Source organism: Eubalaena glacialis, chromosome 18 (genome assembly GCF_028564815.1).
Source record: "Eubalaena glacialis isolate mEubGla1 chromosome 18, mEubGla1.1.hap2.+ XY, whole genome shotgun sequence".
Taxonomy (NCBI): Eukaryota; Metazoa; Chordata; class Mammalia; order Artiodactyla; family Balaenidae; genus Eubalaena; species Eubalaena glacialis.
In genome coordinates, this window is record NC_083733.1 from 6,745,810 (window position 1) to 6,768,484 (window position 22,675).

At 41.0% G+C, this 22,675-nt stretch overlaps 1 protein-coding gene across 1 annotated transcript in view; it reads right to left on the bottom strand.

The window, feature by feature from the left end:
* The window catches only part of HSD17B2 (hydroxysteroid 17-beta dehydrogenase 2), a 70,705-nt gene extending 59,656 nt beyond the window's left edge, over positions 1-11,049 (bottom strand). The window contains exon 1 of the mRNA XM_061173286.1: positions 10,665-11,049. Within this exon, the coding sequence (XP_061029269.1) occupies positions 10,665-10,932 (268 nt within the window). The 5' untranslated portion in view covers positions 10,933-11,049. The remainder of the gene's footprint in view (positions 1-10,664) is intronic.
* Between the last annotated feature and the right edge of the window lie 11,626 nt (positions 11,050-22,675).

Genomic DNA, 22,675 nt, shown 5'->3' on the forward strand with positions numbered 1-22,675 from the left:
GGCTTTATCTTTTCTTCAAAGTCAGTTCTTTCCCCTCAGCCTCTCAAAATCTATTGTTTCTCTTAGTAGGAAGAATCATTCTCAGTGCCTCAGAATCATTGTCTACATTCATCTGTTCATGAATTCATTCCTTGAGCTTGTTGTGGGCACCATGGTTTACATATTTCCTGCCCTCGTGGAGCTCACCGTCCATCTGGCAAGATAGACTGTCAAAAGAAATCACAAAGAGCTTTGCTGAGGGTTATAGTAGGGAAAGTCTAATGTGCAGTGGTTCTCTCCTCTTCTCTACCTAGACCCAGTGAGCTAGCAAGTCCTCTGATTCTCCCATCATAAGATACCTCCAATCAGCTGCTGCTCTCCAAACTCCTGGCTTCTGCCCCAGACTCCTAGGGAGTCTTATCTCCTCTTACTTCTTCTCACTTCTCGGAACGCCCACATGTTGCATTGCCTTGTAATGTCCTGTTTCTTATCTATCCCCCCAACTACACTGTAAGTTTATTCAGTGTAATGAATGCATGCTATTTGTCCCTGTATTCCCAGTACCCAGCACAGAGTGCTCAATAATTATTGGTGAAATAATGAATGAATAGATTCTAATCCCCTTTGCACACTACCGAAAACTTCACAAAACTCAACAGTACACAAGGTAGGTTTGAAGTAATAACCTAGAGGTAGCCAAGTGACAGCCCCAGGGCACAGCTGGGAATATTTGGAAAATAGGAACTGACTCCCTATGAGAAGTCACCTTGCACGGGGCACTAACGGCTTCTCATGGGAAACATAACAACCCTGCTGTTGGAGAGAAACCCCAGGGAAGTCCCTGCTCGTTCAGTCCTCAAGGTTTTCTGCAGCTGCCAAGGTGAGCCTTGCTGGGTGATAGAGCTCTCCTTCCATTGCTGAGAGTCTGCTTTACCATCACACCCTAGGCCTGAATGTGGAAGCCAGAGATGCTTGAGACAGCTTAGCAGGTCTGAAACATTTGGCCATCCTTGTCCCTTTCCCCCAGAAGAGGCACACCTGCCATTCCCCTGTCTGCACTACTCTATCATCTGCTTGAACTAAAAGAAGGATAGAATACTTGCATTTAAATTCTAGCACTGCCACTTACTTATTTTATGTTATATGACCTAAGTTGTATAATCCCTTGAAAGCCTCAATTTCTTCATCTTTGAATGGGATTAATGATAGATATTATCTCATCGATCTCTCCATCATGATTTTAGAATATGGGTATTGGGCATGTTGTGAATGTTTACCCTACTTTCATATATTTAAAGCTTTGCATATATTAAAAAAATTATCTTACGAGGTATTGTGAAAACTGACTGAAATTAGGCATGGAAAATGCTAATCACAGTGGCTGACGCAGTTTCTAACACATAGGAAGCCTCCAATACAAGGTGGTTCTCAGCAGTACAGTGAAGTCACTATCCGTGCCATCAAAGTCTTGCCATGCTGGGATTATTTTATCTATTTATTGGTTGGTTTGTATTATGTTTTTCTCCACTGGAATTAAGCTTCATGAGGGCAGAGACCTTGTCTGTCCTTGCTCCCCATTGTATGTCAAGTGTGCTCAGGGGGCAGTTGACAAGTGGTGATTGGAAACGTGAAGACAATAACCAGTTGTGTTTCCCATCACAGCTCAAGTCAATCACACATCCTCATCATTGTCGGCACCCCTCACACCCAGCCTAGGATTCTCATATAGAGGTGGAGACTCAGGAGGAGAGACAGCAGCTGAGCACTATACCCAGAGCAAGGGCTCCTGATCCAATGCCGTCCAAAGACTCTCTCTCTAAGAGAAGAAGCAAAAAGACAATGCAGAGAAAAGGATCAAGACTGAGAAGAATCATGGGAGAAAACTCAAGAGGCTAGAGTGACCACATAGGGAGCTCTCAGATGAGGCCAGGGCTTAAAAGGGCAAGAACCAAAGGTAGGTACAGCACAGAACTAAGGGTCCTGACACGGGAGAAGCCCTACCCATGTAAGAAAAGCATCTGTAAGTGAAAACCTAGATGAGTCTGAGGCCTGCAGAAATGAGTTAACCACAGAAAGAAGGCTTGTCTTTCAAGTGATCGTCATAATGCAAAAGAACAAAGGAGCAGGCAAAATGGAGGCCAATGAGGTAGTATTCATGAATGGTACAGAAGGCAGAATTACCAAACTCCTATTTCGCTTTTATCTCCTTTGCCAAGGGGATTACTAAACCGGACAAGATGGGGAAGGGTAAAAGTTATTATATTTCAGGAAGCATCTACTATGTGCCATGTAGCATACATATATATTTGTTATCTTATTTAATCCTGAGAAGAGGTATCCATCATGATTTCCTTTTTCCACAGGAGGAAAACTAACCTCAGAGAGGTAAAGCAACTTGTTCAAGGGCCCAGAGCTAGTCAGTGGTCTAATACCTTCTTTTAGATATTGTGTGTGTATGTGTGTGTGTGTTGGGATGGGTGTAGGGGGTAGGTTGTGGGCAAACTGCCCACTATTGACCCCATTTAAGTTTGTAGTCAAACCTCCCTGGACCTCTATCACATAAGCCACAGTTTAGATACAGCATCCTCCATCCAGAGAGCCGGTTTTCTGAGCCTAATATTAGGGCGAACACTTCTTCCTCACTGCCTATGCTTCCTTCTGTATGGAGGGATATCTATCAGTGTGACACTGGACCTTCTCTGTCTCCCACTCCTCCCTCCCCCTCGGGAGGTGGAGCAAAGCATCTGATTGGTGATTTTGACAGAAAGAACTGTACAAGACTGTTTCACTGGATGCAAAGGTCTTTCCTCTCTCTAACAGAAGAACCAAAAGGACAGTTCAGAGCAAATGATCAGGACTGAGAAACAGAGGAGAAAACTCAAGAGGGCAGAGTGTCACATGGAAGCTCTCCTCTCCTCCTCGGCATTGCCCAGCCTGCAGAACGCCTGTGCAATTAGGCTGTGATAGCCTAGCTATTCAACCCAAGCCCTACCTTACTGCAACCTACTCCCCCCCCTGAATGACAGTGACCAGACCTGCACTTAGATGCACATGTGTTGTTTCAAGAGAGGAACATAGTTTTGGTTTTGTTTCTATTCCTCTCCTTAATGATGCCCAGGTTTGGTTTGACTCTATAGGCTACAGGACCTCGGTAGATGTGAGTCTTTAGAAAATAGAATTCAATGAAATCCAGATCCCTTTCCAGTGTTTCAACTGCCCTATCAAAGCCTTTGATCCATAAAAGTGGAATTTGGGTTCTACTCAATCTAAGACCATGCTGGCCACTGACTGTTTCAAATTAAAATTCATCTGGCCCAGTCCCTGGACCTTCAGTCCTCTGCACACAGAGGGCATTCAAGGTTCCTAATGGCTTCTGTTTCTGAATTTTAGAATTGTTTTTCAGTACCTTTTCATGGTGGAAATGAAGTTTATCCGTAGCTTGTGTAAATGCCAAAGTGGCAGATGATATTTTCTTTCCTCCTCATGGTTTTTTCCACCCAGTATCACAACGGGCTTGTTACAAATGAGTCAGGCCAGGGGAGACCCCGTGCATGTGACCAGACCCTGCCTGGCGAGCAGGATATGTATCTTTTCAATGTCCTGTTTATGGCATGAAATCCATGGGAGATGGCAATTCTGAGCACAGAGGAAGGATCTCATGATGCAGACTAGTGGGCAGGGGGGTGGGGGTCAGGGAACACCAGGGTGCTGCATGTAGTGAATTCCATGTTAAAGAGGAGATGCCACTTTGTGACAGTGGTGAATGGGACAGACCCAGGGGTCCCTGTATCATCCAAGATAGACATGTTTCTCCATTCCGGTCTGTCTCCGCACGAGACTTCCTCATGCTCCCTGCTTACCTTGCCCCCATCTTGTCCTCTTTGGCCCCTGGATTTACTGACTTCTGTCATCCCCAGGTGTCTGTTTATCTCCATTTGTTTCAGCAAAATGGAAGTATCTGAACCATCTACCCATTAACCTGATATCTCCGGTCTTGCTTCAGAACCTTTGCCCACACCATGTCCTAGCAGATATATATTGACACCCTATGATCTAGCGTAATCCCCAACTCTGAGACTCAGCATTGAACCCCAATGCTGGAAGGTAGGGGATAAGGCAAAGGAATAGCATCTGGGAAGGGTTCATCTTTAGGAGCATAAATAGGGGACGCCAAGATCTGTGGGGTAATCAAGGTTCACAGACTGACATAAACAAATGGACAAGGCAGCTTTGGCCATGAGGGGGTAAGCAAGGATAATCTTTGATCACTTTCTGAGATAAGAACTTGTTTGTACCATGAACCCTTCTGAAGAGAGCTAAGGACAGAGCCGTAGAGGCCACCTAGTGGGAGGGGTAGGAAGAAGGACCCGGAGGAGTCAAAGGATGGAGAAGTGGGAGAGAAGCATGGAAATGTAGTATCCCAGAAGGCAAAGGAGGCCGTGTCAAGAAGGAAAATATGGTCAGCAGTGCTGGAGTAGAAACCAAGCTCTGGGGACTTGGTTTCCCAGAACTTGGGAAAGGGGAGGGCACCAGTGGCCCTTGGGAGAGCAGCTTCAGCAGCCTGGTGGGAGGGGTTGAGGGTGTGACCAGAGGACAGTCTGTTCGTGCCACATCCTGGGTGAGCAGGAGCGTGCTTAGAACCAAGTCATCACAGAGCCCTGTCCAGAGCAAGCCAACAATGAAGTCACTGTAGAACAATGGGGCCTTCAGAGCTCGGCCATGTCACTCTGCCCTTTCTACACAGGTGACCCCAGCAAAAAGAAATGGCAGAGATAAGTACCTAAGCAAGTGGGCAGATTGGCACAAACCCATTGTGTCTAACCAATGACCACGAAAAGGGGAGGACATTTCACCAGCTTGGTTCGTTCATTCACGGCTCACTCACTCATTAACATTGTATTGGGTCTAACGTGCTCAGAGACTGAGGAGGGACTTGGTTATAAAAAAGATCTGGTCCCTGCCATCAAACAGCTTACGATACATTTGGGGGACTTCATTCCATGAGAGTATCCGCCAACCTAAACACACCATCTAGAATGCCTAATAAAGTCACCGTTCAAACCTTTACAAAATTACCCAAGTTAGCAATACCTTTTTTATGCCTCTCTGTAGAGGGCTAAGGTTAAGCTCAAACTGAATGATAAAAGAGGATATGTGCTCATAAAAAAAAAAAAATCTGACAGACCGACTGAATTATAGACTCACTGAGGACAGTATTGATTCATACAATATATACCAATGACCTCTTCCCTTGTAGTATTAACCATCACTGTATTGCTTGTGTTTCTCCATCCTCCTTCTCCAAACCTAATCAAGGTCTAGGTCTGTATTTCCAACTGCCAATGACTTTTCACCTGCACTGCCCCCTCACTGCCCTCAAACTCAAACCCGAAGTCAAATTCACCATATGTCATCTCTCAGTTACCACCCTTTTCAAAGGTTTCCCCATCCATGGTGCCTTCATTTTATCTTCTCTCATGGGCATATCTTGCATCCAATCAATTGCCAAGTTCTGTATAAAAGATGTTCAACACTCACTTGCCGATGAATGCACACATTTTATATCCTGGAAAGGTTTGTAGGCTACTAGTAACTGTAGCTATAACACTGATAATAACAGTGGTTAAGAAAAAGGCTTTGGGTGGCAAATGGGTCTGATCTGGGTTTAGTTCCATCTCTGCTGCTTATTAGTTCAGGGACTTTGGACACCGTTTCCTCATTCATGTTAGTTATTAGGGTTATGGGACTCAAATATAAAAGGTATGTAAAGCTCTGAGTGCAGAGATGTTATTTGCTTTAGTCCCTAGTCCACTGTCAATGTTTATCCATTTCAGTAGTCTACCATTAAAGTCAAAGGAGGCCAAATCCCAAGCTGATGCCAACAGTATTCCATTTTAGAACCTTAATTAGACTACCTAATAAGTCCTAGAAGGGGGTCACCATCGACCTAGACACTTTGTTTGGAGCATAAGATAAAGACTTCCACATCAAACATATCTTTCTTCCCCTCCCTGATCTCTCTTCCATTGTACCCAGTTTCGAAAATTCCGATTAAAATTATCCAACTCAACAAATTTTAATGAGGGCTGGACGTGTGTCATACCTGATTAACCAGTTAGCCTGGAAGACCTCATTTTCTCTGTAGAAAGCTACTTTTCAGTTCCTAATGAGGCCCCTCCTGCACCCAACACTGGGACCCATGGCACTCTGGGAGCCTCCTGAAGGCACCCTCTGTACCCCACCTCATGGCTACAGTGAGCTGCGGCCGTATCTGTCCCAGTGGACTAGGAAAGCCTCCAGGTGTCTACCTTGCACGCAGCAGATGCCAAATCAGTAGTTAACTTTCGAGATGGGCGAGAAACACTGGAGGGGCCAGGATGAAAACCCTGAGGGTGGAAAATCAAATTTACTTGTGTATCTTCTACCAAGTTCAAAGGGTAGGCTGAGAATGACAATGCACAACCTTGGAAGAAGAGGAAGGAACCCCCAGGGGATGTGGGTCCAAGGTTAAGGAAAACTGGGAACTCAGCTCCCATCACCCAACAACATAACAACTGCATGGTCTTTAACTTTCTTCCCCCACTGCTTCTGGACAATACATGGCACATACCAAGGACTCAATCAATAGCTGAATGAATAGAATGAATAAATGGATGTTTCTTCTTTCCATTTAGTTGTCAGCTGTTCTTTTTTCTTTTTGTTCTCTTCTTGTTCTCCCTAACCTCAACGCTCACCTTGTCAACACACAGAATCTCCTATCTTCCTCCCTTCCTCTCCCTCTCTCATCTACTAACTCCATCTATGAGAGAGTGTGTGTGTGTGTGTGTGTGTGTGTGTGTGTGTGTGTGTATCATTTCCAGTTTACAGAGGAGAAAACAGAAGTTCAAAAGCCTAAAACTGGGTACTTTCAGGGATCACACTTCTAGTAAGAGGTATGTAGCAGATATCATGCTGCCCCAGATCCCTTGACCATTTTTTGGTGCTCTAATCCATACCACCTTCACTCCCAGCCACCTGAACCTGAGACTTTGTCCAAAGGCTGCCCAGGATGCTGGGGTCCTTTTTGCCAGTGACCATGGAGAGCCAGAAGTGCCTGGAGTTTAAGCCTCCCCTCCTACCACCAAAGAGGATGGGGGTGATAGCCCTTAACTAATGATTGACAGGTGTGAGGGTATAAGGAGTACAGCTCCCTGGCCCACAATGGGGATGGCTCTCACCTGTGACCCCCCCCAGTACCTCCAGATCTGCCCCGGGCGATTAAGCCAACATGGGACCCTCAGCAGGCTTCTCTTGATGCTGAACCCGGGCTTGGCCTCCTCCCCTTCCCTGTCCATCTTCCTTACTGTGGGACCTCTGTTCCTTGGAGAACTTCCTAATAAATCCCTTTCACACAAATCTTCATCTCAAGCCCTGCCCCTGGAGAACTTACCCTAAGGCAAAGTAAATGCAAGATTCAAAGCCAGGCCTGTCAGACTTCAACATTCTTTTCACTGTATTGTGCTTGAGATGCTATTGCAATCTTGTGGACCTGTTCTTCACTAATCTTATAGTTATTTTAAAAATTGAATGGCTGCTGTGGCTTCAGGGGCCTTGAGGACAAATGTGTGTTCAAATGCCCTGTGCTTGCTTATTTCTTCTTCTTGCTATAAGTATATGTCTCAGAGACAAAAGACCTTTATCTTAGCAAAGTGAAGTAGGGGACTCAAAGAAAAAAAGTTTCTTTGAAATTGTTCTTGTCATTGTCCTATACCTGGGTCCATAATTAAGTAGGCACTAAAATGGACTTTTCCCTTTTTTTTTTTTTTTAAATTTTATTTATTTTTGGCTGCGTTGGGTCTTTGTTGCTGTCAGCGGGATTTCTCTAGTTGCCTTGAGCGGGGGCTACTCTTCGTTGCGGTTTGCGGGCTTCTCATTGCGGTGGCTTCTCTTGTGGAGCACGGGCTCTAGGCGTGCGGGCTTCGGTAGTTGTGGCTCGCAGGCTCTGGAGCACAAGCTCTGTAGTTGTGGTGCTCGGGCTTAGTTGCTCTGTGGCATGTGGGATCTTCCCGGACCAGGGCTTGAACCCGAGTCCCCTACATTAGCAGGCGGATTCCCAACCACTGCGCCACCAGGGAAGCCCGGACTTTCCCCTTTTAACATAATCTCTTTGTTAAATATTTTTGTTATGTAAGTTACATAACTATATTAGAGTAATTCTAAGGGAAAAACAAATCCAAGTACTCTGATCCAACCATTCACAGACTGTTTCCTTCCAGTGCTTTTCCTCTTCATGTGACATAGATGCAGTCTTATCCAAACACCTAAATCCCCGGAGTGTTTTCTCTTAGTTCAATTTCCATGTTATAACGCAGTCCTGTGGTTGTCATTTTTAATTGTTGCCTATCATTACATCCAGAGGATATACCGTAATTTGTCACCATTTCGGGTTTTCTTTTTTTTTTTTTCATTTTTAATGACATTTATTGTTTTCTTTCTAATTTTACAATGTTGTCACCATTTTGATTGCTTTTGATATTTCACAATTTTAAATAAGGTTGTGTTGAACAACTTTGTGAATGTGCCATTTTGGTTTGCATCTACCCTTTTTTTACATTTCAGATTATTTCTTTAAGAGAAATGTCCAAATCTTGAATTATCGGATAAAGAAATAATATTTATGGTTTTGACGTATACTGAGACATTTCTCTCTGTATCCCCCGACACTGAAATGTGTACCAATTTATAACGTAAGCCAACCTGAAACAAAGGTTATTCCAAGTCACGATGACTCATTTTTTAATGAGTTTTGGCCTAACTAAATGAAGTCATTTAAAATTTCCCTATTTAGTACAAAGGTCTTGAAAGCGTCTCTAGAATTATGTGGAATCTATGGCATTCCTCATGAAAATGACAAAGAACCTGAAAGGCACATTTCAGTCAGCCTTAATGTATGTCGTTCCTTTCTTAATTCTAAGCTTTCTAATTGCTAAGCATTTCATTGAGGGATTAGTCATTGGGCTCAAGTTGCCTAATTGAATCAGTCATTTTCCATGACACTGAACACAAGTCAGGACATTTCAATGGCTGATGTGAACTAACTGAATTGGGTGTGTATTTGGTGCGTTTCTGCATGCCTACATCTTCAAAAGCAGAGGATAAAGAACACTGACAAGACAAACAAGCAAGAGATAATTCCTATTTTCTCGGTTACCTTGAAGTTTGGCTCTGTTTATCCTAAGCTTTAGTATTCTTATCTATGAGCCTTAGAAGTGCTGCTCCCTGAAATTGATTTCCCAGGAGTATTTGGACCTCCAGGAGATCATGTTTCATTAGTGTCAACCACAGCATCGCCATTATTTTCTTTAACATGCTTAATTGTTCTGTCTTCTTTCGTGCAAGTGGAAAAGTACAAGAAATAACTTTGACCTAGAATTACTCTGAAGACCATGGGTACTCGCTACGACACACAGAACAGAAAAATTTATACTGCTGTTATAGCTTTTCACCCAGCCAGCCCCAGAGAATTCAAGTGGAACAGTGGAAAACACAGCCAGTCTTCTGGATGCATGATTCCAGGTGATACCAGACATTCACAGAGATAAGCGTCCCATGGATCAGCTGAATTTTCTACCTTTGAACTGTTTTGGTTATTTTTGTTTTTCATCGCAGAAGCTTTATTTCTGCAGCACTTCAAAACTCCAACAAGGGCCAACTTGCGTCTCATTTTAAGAATTTCACTATTGAGTTAAAGTCAAAGGCAAGATAGACAAGTCACTTTCTAGTCCATTTCTCATGGAACTGGGAAACCGCCTGATTTGCTTCTGTTCACCACTCCCTGTTTGCCTTCACTCCCACAGGTCACAGCCTGGGGTTGGGGGGCGGGGGTGGGGTGATGACCTCCCGGCAAATGATTCTACAGCTGGTATCTTCACCTTGGCTGGGCTTTCTGGGTTAGGATAACGCTGGGTGATCCTAATTAAAGCCCTATCCAAGCTCAAACTTCACAACCAAACAAACCAGTTTTACAACACCCAGGAATTTAATTTGGCCTCACACTTGCAGCGGAAAAAGAAACACAAAAGAAGGAAAAAGCTGGCAGCTCAGCCAACAAGCAGCCGCCTTCTGGACACACTGCCAGCTTGATCCAATTAGTAAATATTAGTGGTCCAGTGACAGATCTGAAGACAAAGGTTCAGATGAGACCCAAGGTTCTTGACAGCAGTCGGGGAAAACCGCAAAATTTCCAGCCCAGGTAAGTCTCTTCGATCTTTAAAAAAATGAAGCAAGGTACAAGGATAACCTAAATTTGACAGCTTTTTTGCGCACCAAGGGAATAAGAGGCCAAGTCTAGAACGCAGCTGAACATTAATCTCAGAACGAAATCTGGTTTAAGCTTTAAAAAACCGAGGCGACAATCCTGGCTACAACGAAACAAACCGCGTTTGCTTACTCGTACACATGCTGGGAAATTAACAAACTCGTGGCTTAGGTGCACTTCCCCTTCCCAGTCCCTCTCACCATCAGCCCCTCAAGTGCACCTCCTAAAGAAAGCAAACCGAAACAGTGTAGTGAAAGACACTGGGGAAGTGCTTTCATTTACTCCATGCCAAGTATTTTCTTTTTAAAACTAATCTGAAAGAGTCCCCCTAAGGCAAAGCAAGTGTCAGTTCCCGCCCTGAGGGAGAATTGCAGTGCCGTCTGCTTACCTGTGATCAGCACCGCCTTTTGATCCGAAGGTAACAACTCTTGGCCAGAAAAGTAAGTATATACGAGGAAACATGACAGGGAGAAGAGGATCAAGCCCCAGAAGAGGGACAGCCTGAGCAGGCAAGCCCCTCCCCAGAGGCCCGCCAGGCAGACCACCTTTCTCCCCACCTGCCCTTGGCTCTTCTTGAGTTTGCAAAAAATTGTTCCTCCCAGCACTGCGGTGACAGTCAGGCAAAGCCACCCTGGCTCAGAGAAGAAAGTGCCCATTCTCAGAGACTCTCTGCTCCTTTCCGTGCTCAGGGCCAGTGAGTCAAGTGGGCAAAGACAGGCTGCAGGCAGCCTGGGTTATATGAACGGAGAGGCAAGAAGGGAGGGGGAGAAAACAGCCCCGGAACACGTTGAATGAGCATGAATTAAGCATACTTATACAGCCACATATTTCCTGGTGGGTAATTTAAACCAGTCTGCAGTTTAATATAGATACTAGAGCACTTACTATTTGACTGCTCCCCGCACGCCCACTTCACACACAACACAGACGCATACTCACCCACAACAAACACACGCATTTTTTTTTTTAATGACCTCTGGAGAGATAACTAGTTGGGTAATAATTGACAGAATTCAATCTGTCTGAACAGTGAATAACAAAACCTCTAGCTCGCAGGAAGTCTCTTCTGCTTTAGGAGCCTGTGGTGTGTCCGTCTGTGGAGCCCTTTTCCTGACTCAAGTGTGTGTGTGTGTATGTGTGTGCATCACTGATTTTGCCCACATCTGCAGGACTCCTGCCATCCCCCACTAGAGTCAGGCTGAAGGATTAGATGGAAAGAGAATATAGAAGTAGAGAAAGAGATTCTTGGCAGATGAGAAGTGCTTTGGTCTCGCCAGAGGAAAGATAGGCCAGGGAGAGATAACACAATAATAACAATATAAATAATGGTCAATACCTATTGGTACTTATTTGCGCCCGGGGCCATGTTCAGCTGAGACCATATTCTCTGCCAAGCTCTGCTCCAGGCACTGGCACTCAACAGTCAATATGCACAGTCTCTTTGAACACTATGTCTCTATGAAGTAAGTTCTATTACTGTAGTAATTTTATGGGTGAGCACCCTGAGGCACAGAGAGGTTAAGAGACTTGCCCAAGATCACACAGAAGTGGAAACAAGCAGCCTTGTTTCAGAGCTTTATGCTCTAACCACTCTATGGCCTGCCTTAGGAAAAAAGCAAAAGACAATTAGTACATTATGTACCAGCCCTTCTTCACTTTAGCCTCATTTGAACCATGAAATATTTCAAGGTGGATGTTATTATGCACATTTTACAGAGAGGAAAACTGAGGCTGGAAGAGGATAAATTACTTAAGTAAGAGTAGTGGGTCCAGACCCACACCCATGACTTAACTGGTTGCGGGATAGTTATGGCTCTTTGCTGGGGGCCTCAGCACTTTGTCAGTGGCTCCCATGCTGGGGCTGGGGCCAAACACCCATGTGGGTTTCCTGATGGTGCACACCCACCAAGGATGGAGCAAATCGTCTCCTGGTGGCAGCTTACGTGGCTTCCCAGCTGCTCAGTCCTAGGGCTCCCAAGGAGAAGGCAAACCCTGCGGTGATGTAGAAGTCTAGGTAAGGATGCTCCTCGCCCTCTGACGGGGAAGGTGGTATGCTATATTAAGAACATGAGCTTTATTTTTTATTTTTTAATTTTTATCTTTTAATTGAATACAGTTGATTTACAATGTTGTGTCAATTTCTGCTGTTCAGCAAAGTGATTTAGTTATGCATACATATAGATACATTCTTTTTTAAATATTATTTTCCATTATGGTTTATCATAGGTTATTGAATATAGTACTCTGTGCTCTACAGTAGGACCTATTGTTTATCCGTTCTATATATAATAGCTTACATCTGCTAACCCTAGCTTCCCACTCCATCCCTCCCCTAACCCTCTCCCCCTTGTCAACCACAAGTTTGTTCTCTATGTCCGTAAGTCAGTTTCATAGATATGCTCATTTGTGTCATATTTTAGATTCCACATATAAGTGATATCATATGGTATTTGTCTTTCTTTTTCTGACTTACTTCCATCTGATTGAGTTGAATTGGGTCTCCTTTTCATCCACATCATTCTGTCTTAGAGCTTTCCTTGAGATCTTCCTTGCTTGGCCAATGTTCCATTTCTGGCAAACTTGCACTTAGCTTTACAGGAGGAAGGAGCCAATTGGATCAACTCATTCTTATTAATGATGCCAATGAGTCAATGTGTTGCTTCCTTCTGCCAGTAGAGGTGCCTTTTTGAAGGCGCCTTCTGAAGACAACATATCTTACCCAAAAGGGAGGATTTCTCAACCCCGGGAAGGGGGGGGAATGCTGAGAATCCTGGAATGTATACTTTCTTAGAGTCTATGGCTCTTGAGTTGAAACGGGAATTTGAAAAAGTAACGTCCCATCTAAAACAGGGATTCTCTCTGTAACATCCCCACCAAGTGGTCATCTTGTCTACTGCCAGTACGCCTCTCATAACAGGCACTGCAAAGCCTTTGAAGGTGACTTTCCAGTTCAGGACAGCTTGGAGTATTAGAAAGATCTCCTCTTGAGAAGTAAAAACTGACACTGCAGAAATACAAAGGATCATGAGAGATTACTACAAGTAACTATATGCCAATAAAATGGACAACCTGGAAGAAATGGACAAATTCTTAGAAAAGCACAACCTTCTGAGACTGAACCAGGAAGAAATAGAAAATATAAACAGACCAATCACAAGCACTGACATTGAGACTGTAATTAAAAATCTTCCAACAAACAAAAGCCCAGGACCAGATGGCTTCACAGGAGAATTCTATCAAACATTTAGAGAAGAGCTAACACCTATCCTTCTCAAACTCTTCCAAAATATAGCAGAGGGAGGAACATTCCCAAACTCATTCTACGAGGCCACCATCACCCTGACACCAAAACCAGACAAAGATGTCACAAAGAAAGAAAACTACTGATGAACATAGATGCAAAAATCCTCAACAAAATACTAGCAAACAGAATCCAACAGCACATTAAAAGGATCATCCACCATGATCAAGTGGGGTTTATCCCAGGAATGCAAGGATTCTTCAATATACACAAATCAATCAACGTGATACACCATATTAACAAATTGAAGGAGAAAAACCATATGATCATCTCAACAGATGCAGAAAAAGCTTTTGACAAAATTCAACACCCATTTATGATAAAAACCCTCCAGAAAGTAGGCAGAGAGGGAACTTACCTCAACATAATAAAGGCCATATATGACAAACCCACAGCCAACATCGTTCTCAATGGTGAAAAACTGAAACCATTTCCTCTAAGATCAGAAACAAGACAAGGTTGTCCACTCTCACCACTATTATTCAACATAGTTTTGGAAGTTTTAGCCACAGCAATCAGAGAAGAAAAAGAAATAAAAGGAATCCAAATCGGAAAAGAAGAAGTAAAGCTGTCACTGTTTGCAGATGACATGATACTATACATAGAGAATCCTAAAGATGCTACCAGAAAACTACTAGAGGTAATCAATGAATTTGGTAAAGTAGCAGGGATACAAAATTAATGCACAGAAATCTCTTGCATTCCTATACACTAATGATGAAAAATCTGAAAGAGAAATTAAGGAAACACTCCCATTTACCATTGCAAAAAAAAGAATAAAATACCTAGGAATAAACCTACCTAAGGAGACAAAAGACCTGTATGCAGAAAACTATAAGAGACTGATGAAAGAAATTAAAGATGATACAAATAGATGGAGAGATATACCATGTTCTTGGATTGGAAGAATCAACATTGTGAAAATGACTATACTACCCAAAGCAATCTACAGATTCAGTGCAATCCCTATCAAACTACCAGTGGCATATTTCACAGAACTAGAACAAAAATTTTCAAAATTTGTATGGAAATACAAAAGGCCCCGAATAGCCAAAGCAATCTTGAGAAAGAAAACCAGAGCTGGAGGAATCAGGCTCCCTGACTTCAGACTATACTACAAAGCTACAGTAATCAAGACAGTATGGTACTGGTACAAAAACAGAAATATAGATCAATGGAACAGGATAGAAAGCCCAGAGATAAACCCACGCACATATGGTCACTTTATTTTTGATAAAGGAGGCAAGAATATACAATGGAGAAAAGACAGCCTCTTCAATAAGTGGTGCTGGGAAAACTGGACAGCTACATGTAAAAGAATGAAATTAGAACACTCCTTAACACCATACACAAAAATAAACTCAAAATGGATTAAAGACCTAAATGTAAGGCCAGACACTATCAAACTCTTAGAGGAAAACATAGGCAGAACACTCTATGACATAAATCACAGCAAGATCCTTTTTGACCCACCTCCTAGAGAAATGGAAATAAAAACAAAAGTAAACAAATGGGACCTAATGAAACTTAAAAGCTTTTGCACAGCAAAGGAAACCATAACCAAGACGAAAAGCCAACCCTCAGAATGGGAGAAAATATTTGCAAATGAAGCAACTGACAAAGGATTAATCTCCAAAATTTACAAGCAGCTCATGCAGCTCAATATCAAAAAAACAAACAACCCAATCCAAAAATGGGCAGAAGACCTAAATAGACATTTCTCCAAAGAGGATATACAGATTGCCAACAAACACATGAAAGGATGCTGAACATCACTAATCATTAGAGAAATGCAAATCAAAACTACAATGAGGTATTACCTCACACCAGTCAGAATGGCCATCATCAAAAAATCTAGAAACAATAAATGCTGGAGAGGGTGTGGAGAAAAGGGAACCCTCTTGCACTGTTGGTGGGAATGTAAATTGATACAGCCACTATGGAGAACAGTATGGAGGTTCCTTAAAAAACTAAAAATAGAACTATCATACGACCCAGCAATCCCACTACTGGACATATACCCTGAGAAAACCATAATTCAAAAGGAGTCGTGTACAACGATGTTCATAGCAGCTCTATTTACAATAGCCAGGACATGGAAGCAACCTAAGTGTCTATCGACAGATGAATGGATAAAGAAGATGTGGCACATATATACAATGGAATATTACTCAGCCACAAAAAGAAACGAAATTGAGTTATTTGTAGTGAGGTGGAGGGACCTAGGACTGTCATACGGAGTGAAGTAAGTCAGAAAGAGAAAAACAAATACTGTATGCTAACACATATATATGGAATCTAAAAAAAAAAAAAAAAAAAAAATTGTTCTGAAGACCTAGGGGCAGGACAGGAGTAAAGATGCAGACGTAAAGAATGGACTTGAAGACACGGGGAGGGGGAAGGATAAGCTGGGAGGAAGTGAGAGAGTGGCATGGACATATAAACACTACCAAATGGAAAATAGATAGCTAGTGGAAAGCAGCCACATAGCACAGGGAGATCAGCTCGGTGCTTTGTGACCACCTAGAGGGGTGGGATAGGGAGGGTGGGAGAAAGGAGATGCAAGAGGGAGGAGATATGGGGATATATGTTTATGTATAGCTGATTCACATTGTTATACAGCAGAAACTAACAGACCATTGTAAAGCAATTATACTCCAATAAAGATGTTAAAAAAAAAATATCTCCTCTAGACTGAGCTTGATCATGTCGCTTGTCCTTCCTTTTCCACTTGGAGTCACACAGGCCAGTTTAGTCCGTTTCGTTCAGATATTTGGAGACTACTATCGTGTCTTACCTTCTCCAGGTGGATGGTCCTCAGTTGTCTCAATTGTCCCTTATATATGGTAGAATATGTTTTATCTGGTGCTTAGTGCTTGAAGCAGCCACATTTTTAAGAGTTCAAACATTTAAAAAATCATGTTGTTGCAATAATTGAAGAATATGTTGTTTTGATGAATGTAGCATGGTGACAACGTGATTCACCAAGCACAGAATGAGCATGTGTTGACGTCACCATGACCCAAACGTCAAGATATAGACATGGTGGTACAGGTCATAACAGATCATCTCACGGACATCAAGGTGGTCTTGCTGGTAGCACACGTTTTGTTTTGATTTTCAAGTGTTTGGATGATAACTAACATTTTAAGTGTTGAGCTGTAATTGTGCAAATACATAATATCTATTCTCTATTTCACATTGGGAGGCGGAAAAGACAACCAGATGGTGGTGTTGGATTGAATCTTTTTTCTGTCACTGAACTATGGTGAAGATGTCTAAATCATTAATTCCAAATACGTCAGATCTCAATTTATTGTGTAGGGTTTCAAGGATCCTTAGCAGCGTGGCCTTTCTTAGAATGGAATCCAAGTACTTACTTCTCCTCCCAAAGGTTAAGCCCAGAAGAGGTCACAATACTTTCAGTACAGTGCAAACAGCACCCACTAGAGCAAGATTATCACCTCCCCTATCCCTGAAGTTATATCTTTACTTATATGTCCAAAGACTCATTTGCTCTTTTGACAGTAGTGCCCTATGATTTACTTCCGTTGTGTTTGCTATCAAGTAAAATTCCAATTTTTGTAGTTTTCTTGTCATTAAAATTACTTTGTTGTAAAATATAATGTGGAGAAATTATCCAAAATATAAATGTAAGTAAATATCCATGAGTCCATACTGATATAGATAAATGATTGAAAAAGTAAATAAATGGAGAAAAGACAAATCTCCCATGCAGAAAATTTCCAAATAATTTATGTAGATATACCCACTCAAGGAGGTGAAACAGACCTCACACTTGAGTGTGGGCTGCACATAGTGACTTCCTTCCAAAACGCACAGCATGGAAACTGAGAAAGAGAGGAACCTGACATGGAGAAACCTGACAGACTCCATCTCAGCCAGGTGATCAAGGTCAACATGACCAGTGATAAGTCATGCGATGAAAATGGCACCATTATCATTGCAGGACATTCTACAAAACACCCGACCAGCACTCTTCAAAGCTGTCAAGGTCATCAAAAACAAGGAACTTCTGAGAAATGGTCACAGCCTAGAGGAGCCTAAGGACACATGATGAGTAAATGTAATGTGGCATCTTGGATGGGATCCTGGAACAGAAACACAGCAAGGACATCAGGTAAAAAGTATGGACTTTAGTTAATGATAATGTATCACTACTGGCTCATTAGTTGGGACAGATGCCCCACAGTAATGGAAGATGTTGACAGTAGGGGAAAGTGGGTGTGAGTATACAGAACTCCATACTATCTTCACAATGTTTCTATAAATCTAAAACTATTCTAAAATTAAAAGTTTACTTAAATATATAGTAATATATAAATATAAAACTATTAATAATTTTATAATAAATATAATGGTACATATATACAATATATTATAATAAATGTTATTTATTTATATTATAATAAATCATAAATGTAGCAATAGATATAAATATATCTAAGTAAGCTTTTTATCTTAGAATAAATTTACAGGAAATTATGAAGATAGTACAGAATTTTATTTATATATACATATACATGTATGGTACATATATATGCATACATAGTGATCTATTATATATTATATATAAATATAACAAATATTATATAATATGTAGTTTTATGTATTTGAGATAATATATAATTTTACACATTATATAATATATATATTCCAACAAATGAAAATAAATTATAACACCTTCTTGGTCAAGAAGAACGTTTTCATGGGACTTCCCTGGTGGCACAGTGGTTAAGAATCCGCCTGCCATGCAGGGGACACGGGTTCGAGCCCTGGTTCGGGAAGATCCCACATGCCGCGGAGCAACTAAGCCCATGTGCCACAACTACTGAGCCTGCGCTCTAGAGCCTGTGAGCCACAACTACTGAGCCCGCGTGCCACAACTCCTGAAGCCTGCACACCTAGAGCCCGTGCTCCGCAACAAGAGAAGCCACTGCAATGAGAAGCCCATGCACCGCAACAAAGAGTAGCCCCCGCTCGCCGCAACTAGAGGAAGCCCACGTGCAGCAACGAAGACCCAATGCAGCCAAAATATAAATAAATAAATTATAAAAAAAAAAAGAACATTGTCAGAAACTCCTAGAAACCCTTCTCATGCCCCCTCCCAATCACTGTTCTTTCTGTGTTTCTCAAAAGTAAGCACTATCCTAACTTTTAACACTGTAATTTAGTTTTGCCTTTTTTTTAACTTCATATAAATGGAATTATATAGTAATTAATATTCAGCTTTATCATTCAGCACTATGTGGGTTCATTCATACTGTGTGGGTGCTTAATTTTCATTGCAGAAAGCAGGGGTTGGCAAACTATAGCCTAAAAGATAAATCTGGCCTGTGTAAATGAAGTTTTATTGGAACACAGCCATGCTCATTCATTTACTTATTTCTGTGGCTGCTTTCTTGCTACAATGGCAAAGTTTAGTAGTTGAGAAAGAGCTCATAAGACCTGGAAAGCCTAAAATATTTACTATCTTGTTCTTTTTTTTTTAACATCTTTATTGGAGTATAATTGCTTTACAATGGTGTGTTAGTTTCTGCTGTATAACAAAGTGAATCAGCTATACATAAACATATATCCCCATATCTCCTCCCTCTTGCATCTCCTTTCTCCCACCCTCCCTATCCCACCCCTCTAGGTGGTCACAAAGCACCGAGCTGATCTCCCTGTGCTATGTGGCTGCTTCCCACTAGCTATCTATTTTCCATTTGGTAGTGTTTATATGTCCATGCCACTCTCTCACTTCCTCCCAGCTTATCCTTCCCCCTCCCCGTGTCTTCAAGTCCATTCTTTACGTCTGCATCTTTACTCCTGTCCTGCCCCTAGGTCCTCAGAACCATTTTTTTTTTTTTTTTTTAGATTCCATATATATGTGTTAGCATACGGTATTTGTTTTTCTCTTTCTGACTTACTTCACTCTGTATGACAGTCTCTAGGTCCCTCCACCTCACTACAAATAACTCAATTTTGTTTTTTTTATGGCTGAGTAATATTCCATTGTATATATGTGCCACATCTTCTTTATCCATTCATCTGTTGATGGACACTTAGGTTGCTTCCATGTCCTGGCTATTGTAAATAGAGCTGCAATGAACATTATCTTGTTCCTTATATAAACATTTTGCCAACCGTGCTGTAGAGCGTTGCACTGCATAATTATACCACTATTTACTTCTCCATTAATATTAATGGGAGATTGTTTTTCACTTTACTGGCTGTCATGAATAAAGCTGCTAGAAATGTCTCTTGAGGCACATGAGTATCCACTGCTGTTGAATATACTCAATGGAGTGGAATTGTGGGAGCCACAGGATATACATAAATTCAACTTTAGTGCCAATTAACTTCAAAATGATTGCACCAATTCAAAGCAGAGTATGAGAGTTTCAATTGCTTTACCTTCTTTCCCCAAGTTTGGTATGATCAGGCTTCTTAATTTTAGCTGTTCTGACAGGTTTGTAGTAGGATCTAATTGAGATTTAAGTTTCATTTCTCTGATGACTAATAATTTTGAGCAACTTTTCATGTTTATTGGCCATGTGGTATCTTCTTGGTGAAGTGCCTTATGAAGTTTCTTCTCCATTTTTCTAACTTCTTTAGATGGATGGTTTTTAAGCCTTTTTCTTTTTAAACTATATTCATTTTAAAGCTATACAATATTTTCTAAGTATGTCTGAGCTGCATTCCCCATGTTCAGTATGTACTATTTTCATTATTATTCACTGAAAAATATTTTATAATTTCTGTTGGGATTTGTTCTTTGTTCCATGGGTTATTTAGAAGTGTATTTTGTAATTTCCAAACATATGGGTAATTTTAGTGATAATTTTATTGCATTTTCTAGATTAATTTTACTCTGATCGAAAAACATACGTGATTGTAGTCCTTTGAAATATCTTGAGTCTTGCTCTATGGTCCATCATACAGCTGATTTCTGTAAATGTTCACATGTACTTAAAAAGAATGTATGGTCTATTGTTGGTTCCACTGTTCCATGCATGTCAACTAGATGTTTTGCATTCCTTTAGTTTCTTTTTGTTTTAAAACTTTTGTGCTTTATTTATTTATTTTGGCTGCACTTGGTCTTAGTTGCAGCACTCGGGTTCTTCATTTCCGTCATGCGGACTCTTAGCTGCGGCATGCATGTGGGATCTAGTTCCCCGACCAGGGATCGAAACCGGGCCCCCTGCATTGGGAGCGTAGAGTCTTACCCACTGGACCACCAGGGAAGTCCCCATCCCTTTAGTGTCAATTTTGCTATATTCTTACATTTCAGATATGTCTTTTCAAAGCACCACATGTTAGGGTACTTTAAAAAATTAATCCAGTATAATAATCTTTGTCTCTTAATCAAACAATTTAATTCATTTACCTTAAATGTGAGGGTTGATATATTTAGTTTAAACCCATCATTTTACTGTTTACCTTCTATTAGTCCCTTCTATTCTATGTTACTTTTCTTCTCCTTTTTGACTTCTTTTGAATTAATTATTTTTTGTTACTCCATCTTCCACCCTCTCCCCTCATTACATTGACAGTTACATACTTTTTATGATTCTTTTAATAGCTACTTATGAGGCTTATCAAACTCTAACATGACTTGGTAATTTGGGTCTCTATCTGCATAACACAGGACCTTTGAACACCTTAACACCATTCCACCCTTCCTGACTTAAATGCTGTTGTTGTCATAAATTTGTATTATCTAGATATGTCAAATCCCATATGACATTACTATATTTGTTTTATACAATGTTCAGTTAATTTTCCCACAGAGTTGTTACCCTTTGTGGCTTCTCATTCCTTCCCACATCCCCACACTTACTCCTGAGGTCATTTTTCTTTGGTATTTCCTTTAGTATGGGTGCTGGTGAGGAAATCTCTCAGTTTTTGTTTTTCTAAGAATGTCTTCACTTCACCAATTTTGAAGAATATTTTCACTGGGTATAGAATTTCTAGTTGGCAGTTGTTTTCTTTCAGCATTTTGATGCCTCTGAGGAGATATGTTTTCTATTTTATCTGGCTCTGTTGGATAAGCTCTCAGCAAAAGGGTTCATCCTAATTATCTTGTCTGCTATTACCAGAAGTGAAGTTCCTGTGTCTTTTTTATACCTTCTGGTAATGCTCAGCTCTCCCTGTCCTTGTAAGGTATATTATTTATATAAAAGTGGAAATCCTATTAAATTTTATGTAGTTAATATTGGGTCCACTGTTCTAGCCTGCTAGCAACATGTCATGGGAAAATCTATGTGTATTTTCCATAGCTTTATCTAAGTGTTGAAGCAAGACATTTAATAAAACATTAATTCATTCATCACATGTTTATAGAGTTGCTACTATGTGCCAGGTGCTGTTCTAGGTATTGAGAATACAACAGTGGGAAAAAATGACTTGGTTCATGCTCTCATAGAGTTTAAATTCTAGTCAGGGAGACAGACCAGTAAATAGCTAATTCAATATAGCTATGAGAGACGTACCACTGGAAAATATTTTTTCAAGTTGATTTTAATCATCTGACATTTATTTATCTTGCCAACAGTGATATCAAAGGTGACCTTGTCAAATCCCTTGCTGAAATCCAAAGTCAGTATGTTTATTCATTCTACCAATCAGCAGAGTAATTCTAACCTGACATATTTATTTACTGGTCAGCCAAGTTAATTCCTGATAACTGTGGAGTCCTCTTCTAAGATTACCCAAACCATTCTTTCTATAAGACCCATGATGAGAATCTAATTCCTCCCTCTGGTCCATGATTTTCAGAAGACATTTTCTTTCCCTTTTTAAAAAAGACAAGAAGCTGGGAGTGTAGGGCTTTCAGAACTCAAAATCATTTCTCAGAGTAATTAATCAGTACACAAAACAAAAAGATGTAAAATATTGTATCAGAAACAGTAAACATGGGGGGTGGTAAAAATGCAAGGTTGTTAAACTGCATTTGAACTTAAGAGATCAGCAACTTAAAAAAATATATATATATATATACACACACATATATGTGTATATGTGTGTATATATATATATATATATATATATATACACACACACAAATACACATACATACCTCACAGTAACCA